At 34.9% G+C, this 17,525-nt stretch overlaps 1 protein-coding gene across 1 annotated transcript in view; it reads left to right on the forward strand.

Moving 5' to 3' along the window:
- Positions 1-513: 513 nt before the first annotated feature.
- MID1 (midline 1) overlaps positions 514-17,525 on the forward strand; it is a gene marked incomplete in the record, with an annotated part of 137,949 nt that continues 120,937 nt past the window's right edge. Inside the window, 2 exon segments of the mRNA XM_074300020.1 lie at positions 514-2,793; positions 15,241-15,956. Coding sequence (XP_074156121.1) covers positions 15,297-15,956 — 660 coding nt within the window.

Consider the following 17,525-nt stretch of genomic DNA (forward strand, 5'->3'; position numbering starts at 1 on the left):
TAGCTCATCAAACATAACTATACGTTTTTAGTTCAGTGAATATGAATTGCTTATCACAGTTAATTTCCAGATAAAATTTATTAATTATTTAAAGGATGCTTGCTACCTTCAAGAAGATTTTATGATCTTACAAAGGAAGAGAAATTAGAAGAATTTTTGTATTGTCTGAGCAGCAATGCAAAATGAGAATGAATGGCATCACATAACCTCAGGATGTATAGATATTGATAAAAAAAAAAAAAACTGTTTCAATCCTGTGGTTCTGTCACCTAGTAGAAAACATATTCAATGATGTATACTAGATGTGAAGCTCAGGGGAATACAGTGTTAACACCTTCAAGCCTACAAATGATTTAGCAGAAATCTGTATAGGATCATAGATTTAGAGCTGGAACAGATCATTTAATATAGTCCCCCCCCCCCCCACCCCATCTTAGTTCTCTTGTCAGCCACATCTGGTGTGATTGTCATTGACTGCTAATGTTTTCAATGTTTTCAGGCAATGCAGGAAGGAAAGGGAAGAAATGGAAATAAACATTTATTAAGCACTAAATAGCCAGCAACTATCCTAAGTGCTTTACAAATATTGTTTTATTCTCTCCTCACAATTCTATAAAGTATATGCCATATTATTATCCTTACTTGGAGAAACCAAGGCACCCAGAGGTTGAGGGAATGCTGCCTAAATCTCAATTACTTTACCTTCAATAAGTGGCAATATTTTCAACAGAAAACCTATTTATATCTATGTCATTGTAGTCTAGATTAATACTTGACTGAAGTTTTATTCCTCAAATAAGTAATGCGTGAGTGAGACATATTTGTGGTAATTATTTAGTATATATGAACTACCAGATTATGATAGCCAGAAATACATTTGATAAAATATCAATATCCTCATATGGGTTGTTAGGATAGAGTGTTGGACCTGGAGTCAGGAAGACTTATCTTGCTAAGTTCAAATCCAATCTCAGATACTTACTGTGTGACCTTGGGCAAGTCATTTAATTCTGTTTGCCTCAGTTTATTTATCTACAAAATGAATTAGAAAAGGAAATGGCAAATCACTCAGATATCTTTGCCAAGAAAATCCTAAATGGGATCACAAAGACTCAGAAGTTTCTGAAACAGCTAAACAACAACAATTCTATACTCATAAATTGGGAGTAGAGTAGTAATGTTTTTATTTTATGGTGGCTTGTTTCTAGTCATTTTTCTGTTGCAATGTCAAAATGTATGCCCACTTAGTCTGGAATGCCCAGTAGACATACTGACAATTTAAAAGACTAAAACAAAAGTAATGTTTTGAGATCCCTTGATAAAAGATACTTCATAATTACTATATGTTGATGTATACTTCTTTTGAGTCCCACTTTTTTTTTTTTCAGGGAAGTTTTACATATGAGAAATTAATCATTCCATTTGTTTGTTGCTAAAAGAATGAAATGCAAGCTCACTTGTAGGCCAAGGAAATGTATGTTTTCATCTTGATGTCCAAACATCTGAAGTGTGTTTCACTGGGCAGTGTTGCAATGGCATGAAAGAAGGCATTGCAACACGAAATCCGGAGAACACAAGGAAGCAATTCTTTCCTGCTGTTTCCACTTTAACAAGAATTTTTTTTTAACACCTTTGTTGGAGTCCAAATGTCTGGTGCTTACATTGAATCACTCAGGTTTATGTGAAGCTTTCTTTTAAAACACTTTCCTGGTGATTAGATTGGTTGCAATTTCTTGTCTTATTTGCAGTTTGTACCAGTTGTGCTTCAACATCGTTCCCTCTTAAAAACAAACAAATTTTTCCCTTAAGTTTACTTGTTTTCTCTGTTTCTTCTCTCAGATACTCTAAAGTCTCATCTTTGGAATTTCCATTACTTTTTTTCCCTATTTAATGCTTGGTATTGGTGCATTTTAAAAATATGATCCAGGGAGATGATTCAGAGCTTGATCTTTAATTTTTGTAAAAGGAGCAGCAGATCAATTAACTTAGCTTTATTGTCTTTATTAGGTAGCCATTCCTCTCCTGTGAAATTGTGTAAATTCAGTTGTTGAGACTTTTAAGGAACTCTATAACAGGATTTTATTCAGGGGTGAACAGAGAGACAGACAGACAGAATGAGAAAAAAAAAAATGAAACCCTAAAGCAGCAACCAAAGCATTTCTAAGATAGCATTCATTTTCATTTGCCCTGAATGACCCCTAATCAGCAAGCAGGGAAAGTGTTCTTCTATTCACCTTAGAGAACAGCTTTTGTCAGCTCAGGTTGCTCTCCTGTTACAGGCTTAGGGACACTCTTGTTCATTACTCAGCTCCAGCTTAATTACATAGCAAGCTGAGCTCCTGTTCTGTCAAGCACCCGGTAGCAGAGTTCAAAGTCCCTCTTACCAGTCATCATTGCCGGATAAGTCACAGAGATGCTCTGCCAAAGTTCCTGACCCATGGCTCTCTTCCCCCCTCCCCACTCAGTTTTGGTTGAAGGTTGAGAGAGAAAGGAGATAATCCACAGCAGGGGTCAGTGGAAAAGGCAATGGGAATGCTGAGGGATTTTTAATTCTTAAACTCTGGCGGAGGTGATTAGGTGGAGCTGGCTTTCCTGGAATTGTAGGGCAGATTTTCCTGTTGTGTTTCAGTGTTGACTGTCTCACAGTTACAGACACAGGGCTGCCCCAGGATTACTGGGATCACAGGCGCTACTACCATCTGGTGCCTTTGGCCTGGCAGTATCTTTTGAGTGGGTCTCCGTGGTCTCTCTACAGCAATGTTTCACCAAAAAGAACCAGGTCGAAATCCATCGGTGCGTATTTGAGTTGGTATTTCTGTAAGTCTTTACATGTTGAAAGTAAAATACCTAAAGAAGACAGCATTTTAAAATGTTCTGTGTTGTTTTGCTCAATCTTGTAATGGAACAGACTGTCTTTCTAAGAGCTATTATAACAAGTTTCCTTCGCTATTTTGGCAGTACAATGGAGTTGTTTCTCAAGGAAATGATATTGCATTTTTTTTTTACATTTCCAGATGTATAATTATTGTTTGTCCTAAAAGAACATAAAATGAACTCAAAAGGTTAGACTCTGTTAAATCTTTTTAGACCCTTATGCTTCAGCGAAGGGGAAAAAAACCCTACAATATATCACCTTACTTATATTTTTTTTTCCTAACTGATAAAATTATATTTGTGCCCATCAAATGCATCCCTTTACTTTCCAAAATTGTTTAATATTAAATCTTCATTCATTGGTAATTCAAATTAGAGTTAGCAGATATGTGATGCTTTTGAATGACATGATAGAATCATTAATAAAAAGGAAATATTTTATTCACAATGTGTTTGAGGTGGTAGAAAAAGAGGTTTACAATCTGTTAACTTTTAATTTGTACAACTTCATCAAATATGTATTTGATGAAGTTAGATTCTGAATGTCTTCAAATTGATTAAATTGATATATTTTTTTAATTGTATAGTCTAAAATTTCAACCTTAGCAGCCCTTAGACTGCAAATAAAATGACAGATCATAGGATATAATTATTATCTAATTGTTTTATGTACATCCCTGGACTATGATTTTATTGGTGTAGGAAAAGCTTGTTGAGGAAGTTCTTATCTACTACTCATTCTGGTTGCACTTTCTCTTAAAGTTACATTACAGCTTTACATTACTTATTGCCTGGAATGCTAAAAGGTTCAGTGAGTTGGCTGTAGTCACACAGTCATTATGTGTTAAATTGGGGTTTGAATTAATGTAATTCTGACTCCAGGTGTGGCTCTCTACCCCCATCACCACTTTCAATGCTTCTCTAATGCATTCTTTAAATCTTGGAACATTAGGACTATTTAGCTTCTCATCATTCTTATTGGTTAGTTTCAATTACCAACAATGAAAATGAATGCTTAAATTTTAGGTACATTGTCTGCAAAACAGTTTTTTCAACCATCTGCTGAAACTTAAACTATGAAAACGTTATCTGCTTATTTTATTTTATAATGATTTATTAAGGGTTAAAGCTGAGCCATAGATATGGCTCATGGCTTTTTTCTCTTATGTTTAATTTCTATAGAGTAAATTATTTCTCCTACTTCTTTAATAATAAACTTTATTTACTTGCTTTTTTTGACTATTGTCTAATTTGAATTAATAAATAAACTTGCATGTAGCATCAGTTAGTGTCATTAAACTCAAGCAAATCCTCCTTTCCACATTTCTGTTCCACATTTACAGGCTTATCTGTCCCTCTATTAAGCAGAAGGAATACCCTTCTAAGTGATATTTTAGGAACTGTTCATTCCGTGGTTTAACCCAAGGCTAAACATTGTACCACAGTAGACTGCAGATTCTCAATGTTTTTATTATGGTTTATGTTTTTAAAAAGACTAAATCTGTAGAAAATTTACAATAGATGCAATTTCAAGTGTGTGTGTGTGTGCATGTGTGTTTAATGGGATTTCTGATATACTTCCCTCCCCCATGTTGGATTCAAGGAAAAGCATAGATGCCTTTTTCAAGGTCAGGAAGTGAGTAGATGCCATCTCACATCTTAAACCTTGATGGTAAATAGATAGCCCAGGAAAGCTAAGAGAAGGGAAGATAAGTCCCTTCCCTATCAACCATGTCCCTACTGAGAGAAAGAAGGACAAGAGCTTTCCCTGTTCTCTGAGAGATGAGTTTGTATTAAACTAGGATTGAAGGTGAATTCCCAAGACCATAGGCTGGGGGTAGCGGGGAAAAGAATGGAGAGTGTACCAATCACAATTTCTCTAATGTTCATAGTCACATCACAGGAAATTGAAACAAATACTTATTTTATTAGTAAATTAGCATTCAGTTATCCTAACAAAGAATACCATAGAATGAGTATTACAAACTTGTAACTAATCTAGTGAATCTACTTATACAACATTTAAATTAATTTTAAATTTTTTTCATTCTCATGTTAGCAAATATGTTCCCTTCTATTAAGATATTTTTGATGCTAAACAATTGCTCATCTGCAATGGTAGTAGTACAGGAGTTACCACAATAATAATACTTCTGATAAAAGTTACAAAAGTTTTTAAAGCATTTTCCTTTAAAGAAAAAAAAGTTAATATTTGGCTTGATTTGGATCAATTTTTGCTATCTTGAGTTATTTTGATGAAGCTGACTAAAACTCAATTCCCACCAGCACTATCGCCCCACCTCTTTTTTTTTTTTTTTTTTTTTTTTTTAAAGCATATGGTGGCTAAAAAGTAGAAGTGAGCAGTTTAAGAATAAGCAGACTGATTGAGGAAGTCTTTCCAGGATTAGCTGTAGATAATTTTAGTTCAGCTGATAATTATCCTTACTAATTACTATCAGTTATATTACTCAGAGCTTTGGCCCTGAGAAGTCCATGACTTGTTCAGGTTTTCTGTCTCAAAATCCAATTTCTTTTGTACAACACCTGCTATATTGATCATTTTCTTTATGATATATAAAGTATGGGCAATATAACTAATGGTAAGTTAGTTGAAAGAGCACTAAAGTTAGATCAAATTTATAGTTCTGGTTTTAACATGGCTTGTATATAGACAAGCCAATTAACTTCTCTGACTTTCTCCAGTTCTAAATTAATTCTTGCACTATCTACCTTTCGTGATTGTTGTGAGGAAAACATTATAAAATGTCAGTGTGCTAATGTGAATTATTAGTAGCCATTAAGTAAAACTAAAAGTGTGGATGGATAGAAATGACTGAGCATATAATTGGGGGCTGAGGGAGCTATGAGTTCTGTTACTTGAAGGATAATTGTATCGATAGGTTACATTTGAACTCCAAAAGTCAAAAGTCACTGACTATTTCACGTACTAACTGAAGTGGTAAGATGTTTCATGTCCTTGAGCTCTTAACCAAGACAACGTCCTCTGAACTTGGACCAATGAATTCTTGGGATAAATTTTTCTAATCATGGCTTTTTAGAGTAAGACATAATCCCTAAAGACCATCTGGTTCAACCTACTCATTTTACAAGGAACTGACTTAAGTGAAACAACTTGAACTAAGGACATAATTCAATAAATATTTAAATGTTAGGTATGTGTTTGGTACCAAGCACAGCTAGTTTGTGGCTAAAACTAGAATTGCTTTCAAATTCACTATGAAAAACTCTTAATTAATTCCTCTCATTCCAGGGGCATAAAATTTTAGACATGTACCAGCAAAAATATGAGGTGAAGTAATTGCAAAAATTTTAGAATGAACTGCTGAGGCACACTGGAACTTCCTTCTGAGGAGATTACAGACTAGTTAATCATAACCCCTTTTTTGTGAGAGAAATTTTTACATGACCCCAGGTATGCAGAATGTAAAATAGGTATACAAATCAAACATTAACAAATCACATTCAGTTACAAGACCCCATATGTAGTCATGATGTAGAGTTTAAGAAGCTTTGATCTAGAACAACCCCCTGGATTTCCATTTGAGAAAACAGAAGCCCACATAAATAGAATGGCTTCCCTGAGATTGTAAATTGAACTGAGAACAGAGCCCACCCAGATTTGTTGAGAGGCTCTGCCTTTGAAAGGTGCCAGTTTGACTGTCTTAAATGAACTGAGTAGTCAAAGCAAACTGTCTTCCTAAATTCTTTTTGTTACTGAAATATTAGAATTACAGCTTGTATTGTCATCAAAGTGAAAAGAATCACTGGAAAGTGGCTAAAGAGTCAGATCTGGAATCAGGATGTCTTTGGTTGAAGTCTCAACTCTTAACACATTCTGTTTGTGGGAGTCTGGACAAGTTTCAACCACTTAGTAATCTAAGCATCTCTCTTAATCTCTGAATTGCATAGAAGGTGCTGACCTGGTTTGATTAAGGGAGTTTCCTCACCTGAGTATTCCCTCTACTAATGGAAACCGCTGGCCAAGCCCCTAACCCTTCTGTGTTCTGGTACACTAGTACTATGAATAAGATAGATACCATTTATCTGGAACAGTTTAGGCACACTTCTCCCTGGAGACAAACAAGTGGATTAAATAGTGCTTGGGGGTGGGAGCAAAGATTCTTTGAATGCTATTGTTCTACTAAAAAAAAAAAAATCCAATATTAGGCCAAACATTACCTCATGTTGGATCCTAGTTGACAGTACCAATTACAAATAATCTTACAGCATACTCCTTTTCATCTTCATGTCTCTTTAACACTTTTTACCTCCTTATGAATAGAACTATCTTGGGATAAAAGTTAGATGTGTTATGGAAGAGTTGTGTCTTAGTTTGTCAGAATTTCAAGTCATTTTTCAAATGCTCTGTCAGGAGGATTTTTTTCTTAATGCATCATACTTTATATGTCAAGAGGTTGGCTAGATTCAGTTTCCAAGCAATTTAACTTAAGTGAGTAGTTCAATATATAGTGCTTTGTACCAAGCAGACCTTCAGCATATAGTATCTGAAGTCCCTTCATATCCATTTTTTTTCTTTAAAATGAATAGTTTATTTTGCCAATTGCCAAAACAATCAGATGATTGTTTTGAACATAGTGGAAAGAATTCTGATTCTGAAGTCAGAGAACTTAGGATCTCATCCTATCTAGAAGAGAGCTTCTTAAACATTTTTTATCCCTTCTTTTACAATCCCTTTTTGCTGGAGAAATTTTTACATTACCCCAAGTATATATAAGTATGTGATTTGCTGATAATAAATCACATTCAGTAGCATTGCACTGGAGTTGCACTTGGAGTTGCAATGCACAACTTAAGAAGCTTTGATCTAGTTACCTGTCACCTATTTGATGCTGGACATTTATTTAAACTCTGTGGGCCTCAGTTTCCTTATTTGTTCAATGGGATTGTTAGACTAAATGGACTCTGCTCCTATTTCAGTATTCAAATCATCACAGTCCCAATTTGCCAAGATCTCATATCAGCAGCATCACTTCTAGTATTTTTTGTTGATTTATTTTGATAAAATTTATCAATAAAACAGGAATCATTCTGCCTTATTAGGATGTTAAGGGGGAGTGTGGAAAAATGAGATGGAAAGTCTGGAAGGACTAGAACATAGAAACCTCAACCAAAAGTTTGTCTTTCCATTTTAACTCTTTGGGGAAAATGGCCTTAAAATGACTTTGTGGCTTTTGTGTTTTTGCTCTATGTAAGCTGACAGCAACAAAACAAAAGCAAAACAAACAAAAAGAAAAAGAAAACCCTATACTTAAAGCAGGGGTTCTTAGCCTTTTTGATGTCAAGGACCCCCTTTGGCAGTCCAGGGAAGCCTCAAGAATGATATTTTTTTCCTTTTCTTTTTTCTTAGTAGGATTTTATTTTACCAAATACATGTAAAAATAGTTTTCATGTAAATACATGAACCAAATACATGTAAAAATAGTTTTTCATGTAAAAATAGTCAGCAGGACCTGAGTTCAAATGTGACCTCAGACACTTAACAGTTCCTAGCTATGTGAACCTGGGCAAGTCACAACCCTAATTGCCTCAGCAAAAAAAGAAAGTATATGAACTGGTGCAAAGCGAAATGATTAGAAATAGAAGTACATTGTTACACAGCAACAATGATATTATATGATGATCGACTGCAAATGATTTAGATGTTCCCAGCAATGCAAAGATTCAAGACAATTCTGAAAGAACTGGTGGAGTCTGAATGCAGATCAAATCATATTGTGTTTTAAACTTTTTTGTGGGTATTTTTTGATCTGTTTTCTTTTACAACAAGACTAATGTGGAGATGTGTTTTGCATATCAAATTGCTTGTTATCTCAGCGTGGGTGGAATGGAAATGAAAGAAGTGATGGAAGAAAATGATTCAGAATTTAAAATTTTAAAAAATTTTAAAAATTGTTTTTACATGAAAAGAAGACTCATTAAAATGAAGTTAATGAAATTTGCATTACCTGTGGGATTACTGAATATAACAAAATTGGAAAGAACCATTAATATTTAATTTCCTCTTATCAAAACTCAAACTCCATACATTTGCTAGATGAGAGCATTAAGTTCTTTCATTCTAATTACTCATGTAATTATATTAACACACAAAACTGTTTCTATGAAAAGTGAATTACTCTTATTACCTGACTGAGCTAGACAACAGGTGTCTAAAGGAATATGGAATGACAGTGGAAGTAAACTGGCCTATCAATGTCAGGATAATCTTTCTAAAACATGGCTTCATCTTGTCACTCTTCACAAGAACCTACAGTGACCTCTCTTTCTTAATTAACACAAATCCCAAATCCTCAGACTGGACTTTTAAATCTTTCAACAACATATCTGTATGGTTTTTTCTTTTACCATTGCTAGGCTTAAGCTTTCCAATGTGGTTGGACCAATCTCTTGACCATTCTTCACATATGGCAGCTAATATGGTCTCTAATCTGTAGTCCTTAATGCATATTATCTTCTTTTCTCTTAATCTGGATCCTATACTTCATTTAATGCCCAACAAATAATTCATTTGTTCTCTGAACTTTTCCTTAAAAACTTTATTCAAAAATAAAACAAAAATCATAATCTACACACACTGTCATCGCCATTAGAGCTAAGAGAAATAGTAAAGATGATTTTTGTTTAAACCCTTCATTTTATAAATGAGAAAACTCAGTTCTAGAGATTTGAAATAAGTTGTTCAGCTATTACACAGGTTTTAAAATAGCCAAAGGAAAACTGCAAACCCTGATCTTTTGACTTAAAATCTTGTGTACTTTCAGACAGAGATGCCCTTTATCAAACCAAATGAATTGAGACTTACTTGAGCATTTGATATATTTAAGACATTATTCTAGATACTTAAATATGATCTTTCTCAATGATGTTTATTTTGTTCTTTTCAGTCAGTAAATTACTATATATTGTATTTGTCTATATGTTACCTTATCATTCTCAAATTATTTCATGTAATTATTTATATTGTTGTAATTCTTATTTTCCTGATCAGATACTATCTTTTACTTGCTTTATATTCCCTGCTAATATCAAGTAGCATATTCCTATCTTTATGTTTTTTAGTAAATTCATGAATGAACTCTATACTTGATGCAAGAGGAAATCCCGAACTAATATTGTCCCCTTAGTTTAAGCCCATGGAAGCATTTCTTTTTATATAATCATAAAATGTTACTACTGCTGATAGCTTTAGTGAACACTTTGTTTACTCCCATACACCTTTTATTTTATGGATGAAGGAACTGAATCCTGAAGAAGTAAAATCACTTGCCTAGAGGCACAAGGCACAAAGTGTATGGGTGAATGAATTAGTAAGCAAAAAAGCATATCTTAAGCATTTGGTATGTACCCAAAATTTGTGCTAAGTGCTGGGATAGGAAAATTAAGGCAGAATTCTTCAGACTTTCCAGAACTTCATTCCAAATAGATATCCCTGTGTATATTACAACTGTACCAGAACATCATTAAGTGTGCTAAAGCATCAAATTCTGTGAGCTCTTCCATGTTACAATTTGATGGATAGTATTAAGATTTCTTGAATCCTCTTTTAAAATGAAGAACAGGGCACATAAATTAACTTTAAGATTGTGGTGTCCATTCATAAAAATTTGAAGTGGAAAACTTCCTGACAATGACATGCAGGTGTAATTTCCTCCCATTGTAGTGTGGACTGAGAATCTTATTTTCCTCTTGGAAGCATAGAAAATAACTTCCCAGAGTTTAAAATAAAGAGGGGGGAAAACCCTTTTAACATGTGTTATGTTTCTCAAGGGAAAGCATTTTTATGTGGGAAAATTTTAGGAACTGGTGCCTTAAATTTTTGCTGCCTAACAGTTGTTTGGCAGAGAAAACAGTAAAATTGTGTTTTATAGATCCCTGTTTTAAAATTATTTTAAAATTAACAGCCAGAAAATTAAAGTACCTTAAGGATATTGAATACGAATAGTGAGAATTTTTAATATTTTCTGTGCTTCCATGTAGGACAGTTTGGGTTGTATTAATGAGTAATGAGCATAATTGTTATTGACAATAGGATTCAGGGAGAAAATGTGGATAATAGGTTAAAAAAAATCAACCAACATTAATTCCAGATATTTGAATTTGGCAATGTGCAAATTTTTAAAAATTTCAACCGAGACCTACTGTGTGCAAAGTACAATTGAAAAATGTGGGTAATTGAATTTTTTTTTCACTTTTCATTCAGAAGATTTGACATCCCAAAGAAATATTCCTAAATCAATCTTCTTAGCTGGCAATGAAAATATTTCCACTATCTATTCCTTTCTGATAGAAATTCTACCTAATCTTAGATATTAGTATTTTTAATTTTTATTTGATTCCTTGAAAACAGGTGCTTTCTACTTGTTTCAACACAAAATATAGGGGGGGGATAAGCATTGTATTTTAGGAGGAAAAAAGCACTGGCCTCAAAATCAGACCAGTTCCCAGTTTATTAGAATGATCATGGGAGGAAAATTAGTTAGCCTCTTTCAGTTTCAATTTCTTCACCTATAAAAGGGGAAATAATCACCCTATTTACTTATTCTTAGCATAGTGGCTTGAAAATCTATAGCACTACACAAATGAGAGTTATTGTTTATGAGTATACAAATACCTCCAGTAATTTTCTGGTCATATCTAACTCTTCATGAGTTTGTTTTTTTCGCAGAGATACTGTAATTGTTTGTCATTTCTTCTCCAGCTCATTTTATAGATGAGGAAACTGAGGCAAACAGGGTTAAGTGACTTGCTCATGGAGTTATAGCTATTAAGTACCTGAAGCCAAAAGAGAAGTCTTCCTGACTCCAGGCCTAGAATTCTGTCTCTATCATTTAGCTGCCCCACAAATATCTCTAAAATAGAATAATTCACAAAATTCTATGTAAAGATATATCTATTCTTTCTATGCACAGTGCATTAGATCTGTTTGGGGAAATGATAATCTTGTATTCTACTCTGATAAGACCATATTTGCAGAATTGTATTCAATTTTTGATGCTACATTTCAGAAGCAACATCAATAAACTGGAGTATATCCACATCAGGGTATTTTTTGCAGTTGTTAGTCCTTTGTTCAAAAAGGATCAAGGACATCAGGAAGATGATGTCTTGACTTGCAGATGAATTGGATTTAAGTGAGACAGAGATGTGCAAAGTCCTCAGCCTCACTATTTTATCCAGAATCATCAGAGTGCAACAGCAACACATAGGTCAGGACAACTGGAGATGATCTCAGATGCAGTGGGAGACAATGGCCTTTTTTTTTTTTTTTTTTTTTTTTTTTTTTAGCTAAAATCTTTACAGGTCTCAGTTTATCTGAGACACTCATTGAAGAAATTCCACACAGAGTAACTTGTATATTGAAACATTGAGATCACTCCATGTGACAGATATTGAAGGAACAATGAATGTTTAGGTTAGAGGAAAAATAACTTTGGGGAATGTGAAAGCCATCTTCAAGTATTCAAGCCCTGCCCTGTGGAAGAGTGATTAAACTTAATCTATTTTGCCTCCAAGAACTGAGAGTAATGGGTAGAAATTGCAGCGAAATAGATTTTAGCTGAGGCCCATGAACTTGTTAAAATTTCTTTTTTCAATACAATTGCTTTTCTTTGTAATCTTATATATTTCATTTCATACATTTTAAAACATTGTTAAGAAGAGGTCCATAGGCTTTATCAATATGCCAGAGATCTCTTTGCTCTTTCTGTCTCTGTTTATCTCCCTGTTTCTCTATGTGTATCTCTCTCTCTCTCTCTCTCTCTCTCTCTCTCTCTCTCTCTCTCTCTCTCTCTCTCTCTCTCTCTCTCTCTCTCTCTCTCTCATTCTATTGCTCTCTGATTCTCCTTGTCTGTCTGTCTCTGTTTCTGCCTCCCTCTCTCATTGTCTCTCTATAACTTTCTGCTTGCCTCTTTCTGTCTATCTCTCTCTGTCTTTCTCTTCTCTCTCTCCACCTTTTCTGTCTCTGTATCTCACAAACGCTCACGCACACATACACAACTAAGAACCCCTGATTAAAACTTCTTAATCATGAAAGCTTTCCAAAATTGAGTTGTCTTTCAGCAGGTCAAAAGCTGAATAATAACTCAGAAATGTCTACAAAACTCTCTTCAGAAAGGATAAGAAAAGATGCCCACTGTCGTCTTGTGATCTGTTTCCAAACTTAATTTACAGCTTCATTCTCCTTCCTTGTTTTAAAATCTTTACTTCATAACATTAGCAATGGGAACTAAGAGGTTATATTTAGTTTCTATCAACAAATTTGACTGAAAAATATTTTCCAATAGAACAGAATGGAAAAGAAATTGGGAGGAAAGCATTCTCCACTCTTTTTACTTCTCCGCAGTTCTGCTCTTTTTGTTTTTTAACTCTATTATTATATCAGATCTAAAAATAAAAGACTGGGCTTATGTTCCACTAATTGGTTTTAATTTTTAACTGTCATAACACATAGGTAATGTATTGGATGACCAGTTATAGTTTAGTTTAGTCCATGGCAGGATGAGCTCTAATTTTTTTAAACAAGAGCACCATATGGTTAATTCCAAGTGTTGCTATTTGTGAATGGGTCACTGCCTTAGAGAAATTGCTAATTTTACAAATAAATGGAAGGGTGAATACAAAAAGGCATATTGTCTGAATTGCTAAACATAGCTTTGGATCAGAAGTTTTGCTGGCCTTCCCACAAAGCCAGCCTGAATTAACCATAGCGGGTGATTTGAACCTGGTGTCCATTTGGTGAACTGTACTATTCTCTTACAGACTGCTTTGGGCTGTACATAACATTCCTGTCACTGTTACCGCAGCCCCCGTTAATTGTAGTGCAACAGAGAGGGTTTAAAGAGATCTGGTTCCCAAGCTTGCTAATGAGCATAAGGCTCTCTTCACCCTTAATGAACCAAGATTGGTGTGTGGATTTTCCCTGTCTTTTTTTTACACAAGGGTGAGTGGTGGGGAAAAGGAGGGAGGGTGGCAAGGGTTCACACAACCAAACAACGACTTTACAGTGAATGGAGTGTGCAGCTGTGCCATCTGAAGCTGTCCAGAGTTGGAGATGATTGTACTGGGGAAGAAGTACAGCCCTGTGAGTGTGGGGCGAGTCCTTTGCTTCTGCTCCACTGGCCTGTCGGCTCATGACAATGACGGGGTCTTGATGAGAGAGCTTTAGGAAGAGAAAACTTTAGGCAAGGCTTCTTGCCTTCAGCAATCACTTCTTGTAATTCACATAGACAAGAAAGAATCAAGTGTCATTTTAGTTATGGGGGATGGTGGGTACTTTCACATATGCACAACGACATGCTTCCTATCTTAAAATCATACACCCTTTGAATGCCAGGTTTCCTGGGCAGCTAAGGCCAGTTTAATTAAAAAAATAAAAAAAAACGTTTTGACTGATTACCCTTTCAACCTCTACCTATGAGGGCTAGGAGAATAAACTGTGAAAGATGTTTCTGTTTTCCTAGTGATCATCGTGAAAAGTGATATAGTTTATTCAGATCAAGTATTCCAAAAGTTGGCATTATCAATTGTTAAATTCAATCACTGATGATATATGTTGATTTTTATGTCTATATGCATTAATAGAAATATCTGGCATTCCACTTAATTCAGCTACCTGTGCTGCACTGCTGAATAAAATATCATTAAAACACATGTGCTAACATGAATAATTAGGGGTGATAAACTATTAACAATAAAGGGTTCTGAAATGATCCATAATCGTTTGACTCATTTCTCCATTTCTTCTGAATTTGAGCCAAAGTATTAAAGCTGTTAAAGTAACTGCTATTTGGGTCAGGGTTCTTAACCTAGTTTGTGTCATGGATAGATTTTTTTGGTAATGTAGTGAAAATTATGAACACTCTTCTTCAGGGAAATGGTTTAAAATGCATAAAATGAAACATATAGAATTTTGAAGGAAAACAATTACATTGAATTACAGTTAACAATGTATTTTTCTAGAAAAATTTATGGACCCCAGGTTAAGAAACACTTTTTTAAGGAAATCCTTTTATAAGCTTTAATTACTGACCTCTTTGGGCTTTGCCATCTAAATATTCAAGAAAATCAAGAAATTAATTCAAGAAAAATTAAGAAATCACTGTTTTCTGGGAAGAAGTATCTTAGAGAAATACCATCATTATTAGTTTCACCAAATGGGAATAGAAGTAAAATCCATTGATGGATATATCTCTGTTAAATCAAAGCTTCATGTAGATTCCATAACAGGGTTATGTGAAAGGCAGCAAAAGTTGACAACCCCCAAGTCTCATGACTAACCCCTCGTGTTTTCTCTTGCCTAATCGAATTTTACTTTGTGTTTTCCAGATAGCTGATCAGCTTCCCTGGATTTCGCTGACGACACAGGAAAGCTTTGCTTGAAGATGGAAACATTGGAGTCGGAACTGACCTGCCCTATCTGTCTGGAGCTATTTGAAGACCCATTACTGCTGCCCTGTGCCCATAGCCTCTGTTTCAACTGTGCACATCGAATCCTAGTCTCCCACTGCGCCACCAACGAATCTGTGGAATCCATCACTGCCTTCCAGTGCCCTACTTGCCGTTATGTCATCACCCTCAGCCAGAGAGGTCTAGAGGGACTCAAGCGTAACGTCACCCTGCAAAACATTATCGACAGGTTTCAGAAGGCTTCTGTGAGTGGGCCAAATTCTCCCAGTGAGACCCGCCGAGAGCGGGCCTTCGATAGCAACACCATGACCTCCAGCGAGAAAGTTCTCTGTCAATTCTGTGACCAGGACCCTGCCCAGGATGCTGTGAAAACCTGTGTCACTTGTGAAGTGTCCTACTGTGAGGAGTGCCTGAAAGCAACTCACCCGAATAAGAAGCCCTTCACAGGCCACCGTCTCATTGAACCGATTCCAGATTCCCACATCAGAGGGCTGATGTGTCTGGAACATGAGGATGAGAAGGTGAATATGTACTGTGTGACGGATGACCAACTAATCTGTGCCTTATGTAAACTGGTTGGGCGACACCGAGATCATCAAGTGGCGGCTTTGAGTGAGCGCTATGACAAGTTAAAGGTTAGTGACATGCATTCTGAGCCAGAAAATGTCATGGGAACAAAACCCTTTACTCCTTATTTCATTGGCAAGCAGGTGAAGACTTTCTCCTTGCCTGTGTTATCTGATGGGGATTAGCATGTTTTTGGCACTTGGTAAATGTTACACAAGAATGGATCTTGTAGGAAGTAGACTATTACTTGTTATTTCCATGTTTGTGAACATGTAGGTGATTGCTAGAATTTTGGATGTGTCAATCCTTTTTTGTTTGTTTTTGTTTTTAACATAAGAGCATGGTAGATTATAGATAAAGAGATAAAAATCTAGCTATGGGACATTTATTTCACTTAAAGAAAATTCTTTGTATCTTCATCATACACCAAGGAATAAAATCTTATGTCATTTCAGGAGGAAAAAATAGAGGATAATAAGAACCATGGAAACCCCTTATTCTATGTTTAAGTGATATTTGGCTATATTCCTTAAAACTAGATTTTGTGAGTTTCATTGCCCAAGTATCTTGAAATTTGATCTTAATTTAATAATGTAATAAGTCAGAAAATATTTGAGCTCTAGGTTCAACCTCAATATAATTCGCCCCAAACTCCAATGCCGTATCTAGATTCTAAGAACCCAAATTGGAGTAGACTACTTTTGAGTAGAAAGAACAAGCAAAGCCTAACCCTTGAGATCTATTCATCTTCCAAAGAAATAATTACTTAAAAGTACTATTACAACTGAGATATTAAGACTATGAAGATTAAAATTTAAAAAAAAAAAATCCAATAGTTTATCTTCACTGGCTAATTTTAGCTGGGAAGGCATCAATTAAAAGAAAAGGAACCACACATTAAAAGCTTTAAGTAAACATACATTGAAGCTCTTCCTCTCAGGAAAAACACATACTGTGATGTTGATCAAACACGATAAATCACCTGATTATATTATATATTAAGTCTGAAAAGAAACTTTCCTTCTCTATTTACAGGTTCTAGGTAGTTTATTTCTTGATAATAGGATTAAATTAAACACATCTATTGTTTAATCTCTTTAATTCTTGATTTACTAAAGGGAATTTTATATATAATGAAATCAATCCCTTCATCCAAGATCCTACAAAGATCTAGAGTTTCGCCTGTGTAACCTGCTCTACCTGAAGAATCCAAGGAGGGAAAGTCATCAGTGTCTTTTAAGATTGCTTAGTAGAAAAATAAATATCAAGAACTTTACTAAGAGGTATAAGGAAATCAATAGATACTAACTGTTATGTTATTTAGAGTAGTAGATGAAGGTGGAACCAAGGAGATAGGTTGACCTTAATAACAGGTAATACAACTATGAATCCTTTAGGATTCTTTTAATTAACATTGTTTTGTTCAAAAATAACTTTAAAAAAACTTTTACTATTAGGGAGTTTTGTTTAATTTTCCTAACAAACTCTCTTGAAATTCCCCCTGGAGTGGTTGGCCACCTTTGTACCTGATACTTAGCCCTGGTTGTCACTATTGCTAATTATATAAATCATCTCCTCTTTAGTAGCCACAAGATAGAAGTTTTCATTATGATCTATTTCTTTAAGTAATAGAAATG

Source organism: Sminthopsis crassicaudata, chromosome 3 (genome assembly GCF_048593235.1).
Source record: "Sminthopsis crassicaudata isolate SCR6 chromosome 3, ASM4859323v1, whole genome shotgun sequence".
Lineage (NCBI taxonomy): Eukaryota > Metazoa > Chordata > Mammalia > Dasyuromorphia > Dasyuridae > Sminthopsis > Sminthopsis crassicaudata.